The sequence below is a fragment of the Sapajus apella genome, unplaced genomic scaffold, assembly GCF_009761245.1.
Source record: "Sapajus apella isolate SASKATOON/1434 unplaced genomic scaffold, GSC_monkey_1.0 scaffold78, whole genome shotgun sequence".
NCBI lineage: Eukaryota > Metazoa > Chordata > Mammalia > Primates > Cebidae > Sapajus > Sapajus apella.
The window spans coordinates 783,902-797,407 of NW_022437018.1; the positions used below are offsets into that span (position 1 = coordinate 783,902).

Below are 13,506 nucleotides of genomic sequence, written 5' to 3' on the forward strand. Positions count from 1 at the left end.
GTGGCGCTTTTTTTTTTTTTTTTGCCCTGGAATCTACTGTCCTGGTTCCCTGCTCAGTCCCCTTTTTAAACAGACGAATGGGCGACTTCCCATGGCTCCAATCGCCAGCCAAAAGGGCACCCGGACTGGTGTATTTTGCACCCGGACCGGTGTATTTTGTATGGAGAACCGCTGCTCCGGGGCACTGACAAAGCAGCCACGTGGGGCAAAGTAGCTGCGCTGGCCGGCACAGCTGTGCTGGCCAAAACAGCCGTGCTGGTGACCTGTGGAGCTCTTCCGCCTGGGAATTTCCTAGTCTGTGGGCAATAAAAATGCGGCGTCCACTCACCCTCTGCGCTTTCACTGGGAGCTGCAATCCTCAGCTGTTCCTAAACGGCCATCTTGGATCGCTCCCTTTTGTTTTTGTTTTTGCTTTTGTTGCTTGTGCTTTTGAGGTTATACTCATAAAATGTTTTCCCAGATCAGTGTTCTAAAGCATTTCTCCTGTGTTTTCTTCTAGTAATTCTGTATTTTTGCATCTTATATTTAAGTCTTTAATCCATTTTGTGTTGGTTTTTGTATATGGTGAGGGATTGGGGTTTAGTTTCATTCTTATGCATACAAATATTTGATTTTCCCAGTCCCATTTATTGAAGACACTGTCCTTTCCCCAATGTAAGTTCTTGGCTCCCTTGTTGAAAATCAGTTGGATGTAAATATGTGGATTTATTTCTGGATTCTCTGTTCTGTTCCATTGGTCTGTGTTTTTTTTTTGTGCCAGTGGCATACTGTTTTAGTTACTGTTGCTTTGTAATAGATACTGAAGTCAGGTAGTGTTGTGCTGCCAGCTTTGTTCTTTTTGTGCAAAATTGCTTTGGCTATTTTAGGTCTATTGTGGTTTTATGCAAATTTGGAGGTTTTTTTTCCCCTGTTTCTTTGAATATTGTCATTAGCACATAGGGATTGCATGAAATGTGTAGATTACTTTGTTTAATATAGTCATATTCACAACATTAACTTTTCCAGCCTATGAACATGGAATATCCTTCAATTTTTTTGTATTCTCTTCAGTTTCTTTCAAAAGTTATTTATAGTTTTTATTGTAGAGCTTTTTCTCCTCCTTGGTCAAATTTATTTCTAGGCATTTGAGTTTTTTTGGTAGGTATTATAAATGAGACTGCTTTATTGAATTGTTTCTTAGCTCTTTCATTATTGCTTTGTGGAAATGCTACCACATTTTATAGTTTGATTTTGTGTCCTACAGCTTTATTAAATTCATTTATCAGTTCTAAGAGTTGGAGGAGATTTTAGGTTTTTCGACATATAAGATTATATTGTCTGCAAACAGGAACAGTTTGATTTCCTTGTTTCCAATTTGGCTGCTCTTTATTTCTTTCTGTTGCCTAATTGTTCTGGCTAAGCCTTCCAGTACTATGGGAATGTGAGTGGTAAAAGTGGATATCCTTTTCTTGTTCCAATTCTTAGAAAAAAGGCTTTCACATTTCCCTTGTTTGGTATGATGTTAGCTGTGGGGTTGTCATATATGGCCTTTATTGTGTTGAGGTAAATTCCTTCTGTGCCTAATTTGTTGAGAATTTTTATCATGAAGGAATGTCGAGCCCACTCCTGTTATTTTGTTGTTTTCTGGTTGTTTTGTGTATCATTTGTTCTTTTCCTTCTCTTTTATTGTTTATCTTTGGTGGTTTTCAGTAGTAATAAGTTTTGATTCCTTTTTCATCCTCATATGTATCTGCTCTGCCAGTTAATTTTATGCTTTCATGATGTTAATTTTTGTGTTTTTACTTCCAGTTGTAAGACTCCCACAAGCCTTTCTTATAAAGTTGCTCTAGTGGTGATGGATTTCTTCAGTTTTAACTTGTCTAGAAAAAACTTTATTTCTTCATTTCTGAATATTTTTGCTATGTACAGTGTTCTTTGCTGGCAGTTTTCTGTTGGCATTTGCAATATATTGTTCCATTTTCTTTGTGCTGGTAATGTATTCTGCTGATAAATTTGCTGTTAGTATGGTGGGGAGTCCCTTGTATGTGACTTCATGGTTTTCTCTTGCTGTTTTGAAAATTCTTTCTTTGTTTTTGACTTTGCTGGTTTGCAGCAATGTGCCTTGGAGAGAACTATTATGAATTAAATTTACTTAGGGATTTTTGAGCTATCATATCTTTTCCATGACTTGGGATGTTTTCAGCTATTATTTCATTAAATATGTTTTCAATGCCTTTTTCCATTTGTTTGTTGAAGTCCTATAATGCAAAAATATGTTCACTTATTAGTGTACTGTAATCTTATTGGATTTCTCTATTCATTTTTGTTCTTTTTTAAAATTTTGTTTGACTTTATTTCAGAAGATTAATTTTTATCTTTAGAAACTCTTCCTAGAAAAATCAACCTCATCTGCTTAATCTAGTCTATTGTTGAAGCTCTTAATTTTGTTTTATTTCATTCATTGAATTCTTTAGCTCAATATTTCTGTTTTGTTATTTTTTATATCTACCTGTGTTGAATTTCTCATTTAGATCATGAATTGTTTTTGTTTTCATTGAATTGTCTATCTTGCTGAGTTTTTCTTAGGATCGTCATTTTCAATTCCTTTTTAGGCATTTTATAAATTTCCTTTTCTTGTGTCAGTTACTGGAGAATAGTTGTTTTCCTTTGGAGGTGTCATATTCTTTGATTTTTCACATCTCTTGTGTTCTTACATTAATATCTATGAATCTGGTGGAAGGGTCACTGCTTCTGATTTAATGTAGTTTTTGTAGGGATAATTTTTTTTTTTTTTTTCTGTATATGTGTCCTGTAGTGCTGGTTTGGTAGGGTGCTGGGTTGGAATAGTATTGTCTTTGTTTGCTTTCTTTGGCTGTACTCAGTGTCAGCCGTGTCTGCAAGTGCCTCAGTGGCCTAGGCTATGGGTATTTGTATAGGCAGTGGCACAGCTTTTTTAGTGTGGGGCCTGCCAGGCAGGCTGACTCTCAGGTCCCTGAGAGCTTATATGGGCTGCTAGGGTAGTCTCCTCTCTATGCTGGGCCACTGCTTCTTGGTATATAGGTTGCTATATGGGCTTGCGTGCTTGAGTCATTGCCATACCAGTGGGTTCAGGTGGATCATTGTGCTGCAGTCTTCTCTATAGGCATGGTGGGATGGTGGAGGGGTCACAGGGATATGGAAGTGTGGGGATATTAGGCCCCAGGGAAAGATGCACTCTGGTAGTAGCTCCTCTCTCAATATGGCCCTGTGCCACAGTAGCCTGAGCACTGAGTGTGGGGGGGAGACTCAGCATGAATTTTCTCTCTGGAGCAAGGCAGCCATGTTAACTTTAGGAAGCTCTCTATACTCTGACTAAAGTGTACTCCGCTTAGCCCTCTGTGAAGACTGTGGGGTTTTCTGATAGCAAGGATTGCAGGCATCCATGGTGGCAATGGAGGCTGCCTCTTGCCTTTTATCAACGAGAGATAGTTCCTCTTGGTTCTAGCCAATCCTTGCTGGATGCTTTACTTCCTTCTCTGTGATGCTTTCCTGAGTTTTTGTGTCCAGAGGCTCTTTGTCACTTCCATGCTAACTTCCAGTGTTCTCTCTTAGACATTCTACTGGGAGTGCAGTTATCTCTTTGTTGTTTTGGTTCTTTGTGGAAGAGGCTAGTACTGAGCATCTCCACCCAGCCATTAATAATGATGCATTCTCTGCTTTTGACTACATGAACTTTTAAAATCAGAGACAAGGGGGTGTTTCAAAGTTTCCTTTATGTCTCTTAGCAACAACAAATACATTTTCTTTGGATTGCAATTTTATATAAGTGATAAAATTTGTAGCAATATGATTAGGTGATTGAAATTTCTTGATAAAAGTTGCCAGTTTTTCTGTTTGCCATGAGAAGTAGATTGCATATTTCATTACCCAAACACATACATTTAATTGCTAATAGTATCCTATGCCACATTTTATTATGTACAACTTTTGTCCTTCAAGTAGAAAAATAAAACTCTTGTGCTATTTTGTGATAAATATGTGATCAAAGTTTAAGGAGAGTGAAAGCTGAACACTGTATGTTAAGCTAATCTTAAAATATTTTTTGTTTTAACTTTATATTTTTGCTATAGATTTACATACAACATAGTAATTTTGAGTCATGTTTAGTCAGTTTTCTTTTTCTTTTTCTCTTAGTTGACTGTTTAAAAAATTAAATGGTTTTGAAGGAAATTCTTTCACAACTCACTTATCGTTTATTTTCCATGGCTTTAAATAAATCCATAAATGAGAAGTGGTTTTGGCTTTTTGAGTGAGCCTTGAAGTGCTTGCTGATCATGGTGTCTAAACCAATGGGGCTGTCCTTAGCTTTACAGGTGGCAAGTAGTTAATATTGATGATCTCAAATCATCAGCAGTATAGGTGGCATTTTATGAATGAAGAACCCATTTTATGGATTAAGAACCTGATAAGCAGTGAGATCACTGTAAGCTGCTCCTTGTCACTCAATGAGGAAGAGTTTGATTTTTTTGAACTTCATGACAACTATGACATTATGCTGTTTTCTACTGTTTCCCCCTGGACATGGGTAGAGACAACTATTGTCTGTTTAATTGCTCCTTGTTCATTTTTATGGAGGTCAGTGTACCCTCATCCAGAGGAATCACTGGCCTTTCACTTACAGTCCCAAACTAGTCTTTTGGGATGCCCCACTGCTTTATAAAACAGGCTATGAAAACCATTCGATATGAATTTGGTAAATATGGTTATAAATGGTTCTGGCTATTTATTTGAGAAAAATCTACAAAATGGGACACCTTTAGGAATAATACATTTTTTATGAATTTATTTTAGCAATAAGTTAAGAATATTTATTAAATAATGAACTTTTAGGGATAATGTTGTCCTTTTCATGTTACATAATATTTGTTTTAAAGAGGAATAGGAAAGAAGCAATTAAGAATATGACGTCCCTTGTTTTTAAATTCTTACTTGATTCACCTATTTACATTTTTTGCTTCAACTCACCTAGTTGTCAAAGAAACTTTTATTGTAAGCCAAACCTTCCAACACTTTTCAGACTCACTGATTCATCTCCTGGGTATCATGTGAATATTCTGATTGTTTATATCAGTGAAAAAAATTGTAAGTTTGCAAAATGATAGAAAGATGGATTTCACATTTAGGATTTTATTAGCTTTTATGCTTCATCTATGCTATTTAAGCAAGTAGGCACATGTGAAAGACTGATACCAATTAGCCATAACATAATTATTTTGCTTCTGTTAAGTCCATGCACCTAGGAACACAGTGTGAATAAGCCAGGCCTAGACACTCATCTCTAAAGACTTGCAATCAAGGATTGTAGGAGTTTTTGGAATGTTGAACAGATGCTGAGCAGAGCCTCTTTTCATCCTGTCCTCAGGGGAGCTGGTCAGTCAGATCTGCCAAAATTCTCTGCCTCTGTGTATCCTATCCCTTGGGGGTTTAGCAAAGAGGGCAATAATCCTCTGAGTCAGAGAGGAGACCATCCCTCATCCTTCACAGCAGCTGAATACTACTGTGTTCCCTTGCCCCCTGATGTCTGCCATGGGCAGACAGTACTGAATATAATGGAAAGCCAAAATACGTAACTGGAAACCCTTTGTCATATTAAGTAGATCTCTCTTTGCTTCAAGCTGTAAAACTGATTAGTGTTCTCAGAGCCTCTGAGAAGTCTTTGCTAGGTTCTTTGATCTGTGAAGGAAGAGGAAGAAGACCAGTTGCAGGGTACGACTGACCCAGTCAGTATCCAGGGCAAATATATGTATATACTTTTTAAAGGTCAATATATTTTAAAAAAATCCTTTATTTCCACAGGTTTTGGGGGAACAGGTGGTATTTGGTTACATGAATAAGTTCTTTAGTGGTGATTTCGGAAATTCTGGTGCACCCATCACCCAAACAGTGTACACTGTACCCAATTTGTAGTTTTTTATTCCTCAGCCCCATTCCACCTTTTCCCCCCTAGTCTTCAAAGTCCATTGTATCATTCTTACGTCTTTGCTTCCTCACATGATGTTTGGTTTTCCATTCCTGAGTTACTTCACTTAGAAAAGTGATCTCCAATTTTATCCAGGTTGCTGCAAATGCCATTTTTTCATTCCTTTTTATGGCTGAGTAGTATTCAATGGTGTGTGTATATATATATTAATACACACACACACACACACACACACGCACATGCGTGCGCACACACATATGTATACCACAATTTCTTTACCCACTCATTGATTGATGGACATTTGGGCAGGTTCCATAGTTTTGCAATTGTGAATTGTGCTGCTATACACATGAGTGTGCAAGTATCTTTTTTGTATAATGACTTTTTTTCCTCTGGGTACTTACCCAATAGTAGGATTGCTGGATCAAATGGTAGTTCTACTTTTAGGTCTTTAAGGAATCTCCACACTGTTTTCCACAGTGGTTGTGCTCATTTAAATTTCCACCAGCAGTGTAAAAGTGTTCTCTTTTCACCATATGCCTGCCAGCATCTATTATTTTTATAATTTTTTGACTGTGGCCATTTTTGCAGGAGTAAGATAGTATCACATTATGGTTTTGATTTGCATTTCCCTGTTCATTAGCAATGTTGAACAATTTTTCATGTTTGTATCCCTTATCTTAGGATGTATTTGTGAGAGAGGCCCTCACTTGGAACCTCTGTGTATTCTTCTGTTATTCACAATTTCAGCGAGCTTGCTTACCTGGTGTTTAAGTCCACAGCTAACTAGAAGTGGCACTTTAGAGGCTTGGAGAAGGGATATTTAGGCCACCTACTCTCTGACATTATCAGCATAGAGCACAGTTGAAACCTGATGGGAAAATAATAAAAAGGTATAAAAAGTAAAAACTGATTGTAGTCTGGCAATAGAAGGTAGAGAGGCAGCAGCTGTGAACATCTTCGGATGCCTGCAGCATTGTAATTCATGTGCATGGTGATGGGTTAGACCATGTCTCTTGTGATTTAGGAAAGATGGGGAAAAAGTGTTTTAAAATGTCACAGAAAGCTCTCTATGCTTAATGGTTAACTTACATTTTGTTGTTGCTTTGCTTAAGGTTATAAACTTACTTTTTTTTAAGATCTGTTCCCCAGAGCTGAGGTTTTAATGCACGTCTTATTAATCAGCCTTTCCCATAAGCTCTCAAAAATTATGTGGACTATTTTTTTCTCCCTTTAGAGAAGTTACATAGAGAAAGAAAGGGTAGTGATTTTTCATCTTTTAGGGGATATGTGTGTGTGTGTATGTATGTGTGTATATATATATACGCACACACACACACACATATGTGTGTGTGTGTGTGTGTGTGTGTGTGTGTGTGTGTATATATATGGCACATTGCCCGGAAAAATATATATATATATTTCCAACCCCCTAATTGGCTTATTTGACTTTAATATTTCAGCATGCTTTTTGAGCCTCTACTGAATGTTGTGTCTGTAACTGCATAGCCAACTAAGACCTAAGGCCGCCACTGTCAGTTTAAAGTCAATACTTTAAATACATATAGTTAATAGATTACTTATAATATAGCATTTATGAAGTTCCTAGTATCTAGAGACCCCCTGATCGTTTGTGCGTGGAAGTGTGAATACCCAGGGAAGGCAGTGACATCATCCGTTTTTAAAGTAAGTGTCTTAAGGGACTTACTTACAAAGGGACCTGTAAGTACAGAGGCTTCAAGGTTGGAAAGGGCATGGTATATTTGGAGAAGACTGGAGGGTATATGTGATCAAAACACTCAAGGGAGAATGGGGAAGAAATCAGAAAGAAAAAAACAGTTAAAATCTTCTCTCATGGAGTGATAATTTTGCGGTCAGTGGCATTCTATTTCCAACAACTCCCTGGCCATCTGGCTTGAGGTAGTTTACCTTGATTTCCTCATCTGTACAGTCAATGGTGCTAACTGTGTCAGTCTCTAGGAGAGCTTTTTTAAGGACTAGATGAGGATACAGGGGTCTTGAGCACACCGCTTGGAATTAAGTTATTCTCTCTTTTTTCTCATTCTCCTCAGGACACCTGGTGACATCCTTGTTACTTTCATCCTGACTGACAGATGCTGAGTAGAGCCCTAGGATTTGATAGGAAGGGGCTGGCTTGGGAATGCCTTTGAGTGAGCAACATTTGGTTTGCTCCTTTCAGACAGGAGTTCTCCTTGAGAGCATCACACTCTAAACCTGGGTAACATTTGTTCCAAGGGCTTCTAAAGCTAATTCTGTATTATGTAGCACTTATTTTAATGTTCCAGCGGGTTATCTCTTCACCTCAAAGATTAAACTGAGAACTCCTTCTGGCAAGAATGAAAAGAAAGGAAGAGGGGTTGTTGGCCAGCAAAAACAGAATACAAGAGAAACTAGTGCCCAGAACGCCCACATCAGCCCACCACATCCACTCCAAGGAGGCTTTTCAACCCCAAACATCCAGCCAGGGCTTTTAGGTAAGGATTAGTTTTTGTGTTTATTGTTTGTATTGGACATCTTAACAATTTTTCCTACTCCTGTGCTCCACTCCCTTCTCCCCTTCGCCTTCTCTCAAGTCAGTGGATTATTAGAAGAAAGAAAGCAAGAATCACATCTGAACACCTTTTGTAAGAACTACATGAAATTACCAAGGCCTCTCTAAGGAAGGGGAATTTGGCCCCAAAGCCACTGGTCTCTTGGCTCGCCATGGAGTTTGTTTGGAAGCAGCTACTTCTCAGGCTTTCCCTACTTTACTTTTGTGTTCCTAGGAAAGATTTTTGTAAAAAGACAAATCAAGACATTCCGCTTTTTAGGGTTAGCCCTAAGAATTTTTGGTTTGGACCTTCTAATTTTTCCCTTCTCCAAATAACAAAGGTAGGGAAATGAACCTGGACAGGTTTGATGAAAGTACAGAGAAATGCTGTTTGTGTATGTTTAAAAGTTACATTGAAGGGGAGAAAACAGCACTTCAAGTTAAGTAAGTTACATATAGAATACAGTTTATACATCTAATAGTATTCATTTGGAGATGGTAGGACTCAGTGTTCTTCTACACAGTTTCCTGGAAGTTCTTCAGTCTCAAAACTCTTTATACAGTGTTACATTTTTCTTCTTGTTGGAGTTCACCTCATCACAAGGTATATGTGTACATGCCATAATATTTAAACATGCAATTGAAATGGAATGTCTTTTTTAAAAAATTATACTTTACGTCCTGAGATACATGTGCAGAACATGCAGGTTTGTTACATGGGTATACACGTGGCATGGTGGTTTGCTGCACCCATCAACCTATCATCTACATTAGGTATTTCTCCTAATGCTGTCCCTCCTCTAGCCTCCCCAGTCCCCAACAGGCCCCTGTGTGTGATGTTCCCCTCCCTGTGTTCATGGGTTCTCATTGTTCAATACCCACTTATGAGTGAGCACATGCCGTGTTTGGTTTTCTGTTCCTGTGTTAGTTTGTGAAGAATGATGGTTTCCAGCTTCACCCATGTCCCTGCAAAGGACATGAACTCATCCTTTTTTGTGGCTGTATACTATTCCATGGTGTACATGTGCCACATTTTCTTTATCCAGTCTATCATTGATGGACGTTTGGGTTGGTTCAAAATCTTTGCTATTATGAACAGTGCTACAATAAACATATGTGTGCATGTATCTTTATAGTAGAATGATTTATAATCCTTTGGGTTTATACCCCAGTAGTGGGATTGCTGGGTTAAATGGTATTTCTGGTTCTAGATCTTTGAGGAATTGCAACACTGTCTTCCACAATGGTTGAACTAATTTATATCCCACCAACAGTGTAAAAGGGTTTCTATTTCTCCACATTCTCTCTAGCATCTGTTATTTCCTGACTTCAGAAATGTTTTGGGGGAAAATATTTTTATGAGTATCTCTCAAATAAAACTTTGGAAACTATAATAACTTAAGATGATTTTTAATCAATTGGGGTAAGTAGTACATAAGCAAACATGACTGCCTAGTGAAAGAACATGAAAGTCAGTGTATTTATTGGTTCTGATGAAGAGCCTGCATTGGAAAATTTATTTAAAAACAATAGATGTAGTGTCCAGTTCTGATGTCAGGTTTAGAGAAATTATCTTTGGCTAAGGTTATCTCATATTTTACCCTGTAACTTTGAAATGCATTCTGTTATGTGATGCCAGCATGTGCTTTTCCTGACTTGCTGCCCTCTTAGGTTTGGCCCTGGCAGATTGAAAGATTCTCCAAGTTGGCCAACCCTCATGATGAACTCTTTGAGCGTGACAGGCTGAAGGCAATGGCAGGTACAGCCAAGATGACTGGATTCTGGTGTTGAAAGAGGATGAAGTGGAACTATTCAGAACAGATGCAGAGTTACTTACTTCAATTGATCCCATCTTTGTAGGCTTCTTTTCAACTTTAGAACTGCTTCTTACTTTGGCTTTGTATGTTTATCTTTCCCTTAACTTTCTAGTCATAATATATTTGAGTCAGCAGAGCTTAGAATTTGTGCCTAATTTGCACAAATACAGTTTGGAAACTTAAAGGTCAGGAAAGTTATGTGCAAATAGGAAATTTAACTTAAACCAGAACTGTGTATTTCTGAAACCTGAACCTGTGTAACCCGGAATCACTAAGCCAACTGCTAATTTAGCGTTGAAACAGTCTAAACAGAAACAAATGGGTAGCAAGTGTAGTTTTGGCTGGACTCTTCCAGAGGATCATACTTTGTATGAAGCCTAAAATAGAGTTTTAATCACCTGTGTTAGTGAAATGTTTTGAAATCATTTCTGTTTGGGGTTTGTAAAAATAGAATGTTGTTGATCTTGCTTTGCTCTTTTTGGGTAGAAATGTTTGCATGATTCTGGTCATTTTTAGTACCCAGCAAAGGTATCCACTTCACTGGTTGCTCATTTCTTTACCTCCATCTGTCATTGCTGTGTATCCAGTGCATTCTAGACTTGGTTGCAGCTCCAGATCAAACAATTTGATTTGAGAATCTGGCTTCCCGCTTTTCTTATTTTTGTTTCATAGATTGTAAGATTTTAGAAAGGCATGCTGCCCAGTTCTGAATGGTGTACTAAGAATTCAGAGATTTGCATAATTTTATTGGAAGGAAACTTTGTTTCCCCTGGGCCTATCAAAATATTCAGCTCATGAAAGATGCTTAATTACTTTTTTGTTGCAGTTAGATAATATAGTTTTATTTATTTTTATTTTTATTATTTTTATTTCCAATTCTTATTGTAAGTTCAGGGATATGTATGCAGGATGCACAGGTTTGTTACATAGGTAAATGTGTGCCATGGTGGTTTGCTGCCCAGATTATCCCATCACCCAGATATTAATCCCAGCATCCACTAGTTATCCTTCTTGATTCTCTCCCTCCTCCCACCCCTGCCCTCCGACAGGCCCCAGTGTGTATTGTTCTGCCCACGTGTCCATGTGTTCTCATCATTTAGCTCCTACTTATAACTGAGAACATGTGGTAATTGGTTTTATGTTCCTGTGTTTGTTTGCTAAGGATAATGGCCTCCAGCTCCATCCATGTCCCTGCAAAAGACATGATGTCATTCCTTTTTATGGCTGTATAGTATTTCATCATGTATATGTGCCTCATTTTCTTTATTCAGTCTATCATTGATGGGCATTTAGGTTGATTCCATGTCTGCTATTGTAAATAATGTTGCAATGAACATGTGTGCATGTGTTTTTGTAACAGAACGACTTACAAATTCCTTTGGGTATAAAGGAATGGGATTGCTGGGTCGAATGGTATTTCTGCCCCTAGGTCTTTGAGGAATTGCTTGTCTTCCACAATGGTTGAACTAATTTGTACTACCACCAACAGTGTAAAAGTGTTCCTTTTTCTCCACAATCTTGCCAGCATCTGTTGCTTTTTGACTTTTTAATAGCAGTTCTGACTGGTGTGAGATGGTAATCTCATTGTAGTCTTAATTTGCATTTCTCTAATGATCAGTGATGTTGAGCTGTTTTTCATGTTTGTTGGCTGCATGTATATTTTCTTTTAAGAAGTGTCTGTTTATGTCCTTTGCCCACATTTAAATGGGATTTTTTCTTGTAAATTTATCTAAGTTCCTTACAGATGCTGGATATTAGATCTTTGTCAGATGCATGGATTGTAAAAATTTTTTCCCGTTTTGTAGATTGCCTTTTCACTCTGTTGATAGATTCTTTTGCTGTGCAAAGGCTCTTTAGTTTAATTAGATTCCCATTTGTCAATTTTTGCTTTTCATCTTCATCATGAAATCCTTGTCCCTGCTTATGTCCCAAAAGGTATTGCCTTAATTAAAGACTTGTCCAATCAAGCTGATATGGACAAGCAGTACACTATTTTTATAGATGATCTTGTTGGAAGCCAGATTTATGGAGACTGCCTGGAGACTAAAAATATATCATTTCTATGGGGATTTCATTTTTAATGTAATGTGAAAACAGTGTTGATATGAGCAAACTTTATTCATTGTTATAATTCCTCAAATAAAATATGCATGAAATTGAAAAGCACAAGTCTTAAATGTTTATCTCCGTCACCTATATCTATGTCTACCTGTAGTTATGTAGCACATATCTATATTTGAATATGTAGAGACCAATGCTAGAAGGATAAAATAGCAACAGGAATTATATGTGAGAGATGGGAAATGTGAGAAAACCAGATAGCCAGAGGAAAACAATATGACACCTTTGATCCCTCAACATGGAGTTTGAGTGAATGAAATATGGTGAACGTTTTCCATTGTCATTAGGTATTCTTTGATAGCATGGTTATTATGTAATATTCTGTCATATAGGTATTTGGTTTATTTTGGTTATCTTGGTGCTTAAGAAAGCCAAAGCAGATAATTCATATTTTATTTTGGATCCTGTATTTTCTAACTTTTTACCTCAAAGAAAATCATGACAGAGCACCTTGATGTGGTCTGAATTTTGGAAGCTGTATATTCTTCTTGCTTGGCTTTCTCCCATTCTGCCTCTGCTTTCTCTTCCCTCTCTGCTTTCTTCAGTTGTAAATAGGACTATCTTAGTGGTTATGCACTGCCAACTTTTATGGCATTGGATCCAGTTTATAGCATGTGTAAGTGGTTGACTAATGTTTGTTCCCTTAAATACTTTTCTTACAAGAAGAGGTAGTTAGATTCTGAATTTCATCCAGTTTTCATTCAACACAAACACCAATCTGGCCTTTGTCATTACTGAAGATATTGATTTTGCAAGGCAGAATTCCTGCAGCTTTTGAGCCCTTTCTAGGCAGTTCTTAGTGGTTAGATGACAGTTCTGATAAGAAGGAATAGGTATTTCTGAGGCCCAGATGGTCTGAAAGAGGTTTTGCTAATGCTCCTAAACCAATTTGATGGATTATAATTCTTTGTTTCTTTTGGATAGGCGTGGGTAGTATAATAGATGGCAAGGTAAGGGTTGTTGGTTTTTTCTTTAAAGGCTTTATTATCAGGCGGTGTATAATTACCAAAGCAAATCTTGCAGTGAATTCTGCCTCAGAAGAAAACCGTTATTAATGAGCAGGGCCAAGTCGTATGACT

The 13,506-nt window shown here is 37.6% G+C and overlaps 1 protein-coding gene across 6 annotated transcripts in view; it reads left to right on the forward strand.

Annotated features, from left to right (window-relative positions):
• The window catches only part of BICC1 (BicC family RNA binding protein 1), a 317,997-nt gene that overhangs the window by 49,654 nt on the left and 254,837 nt on the right, over positions 1-13,506 (forward strand). The window contains exons 1-3 of one of the 6 annotated variants that reach the window (XM_032252532.1): positions 7,323-7,624; positions 8,011-8,433; positions 10,161-10,317. The exons of 3 other annotated variants lie outside the window; for them this stretch is intronic. In XM_032252532.1, coding sequence (XP_032108423.1) covers positions 10,287-10,317 — 31 coding nt within the window. In that variant the 5' untranslated portion in view covers positions 7,323-7,624; positions 8,011-8,433; positions 10,161-10,286. Of the gene's footprint in view, positions 1-7,322; positions 8,434-9,810; positions 10,318-13,506 lie in introns of those variants that run through there. 2 more of the 6 variants (XM_032252531.1, XM_032252533.1) reach the window with 2 other exon arrangements.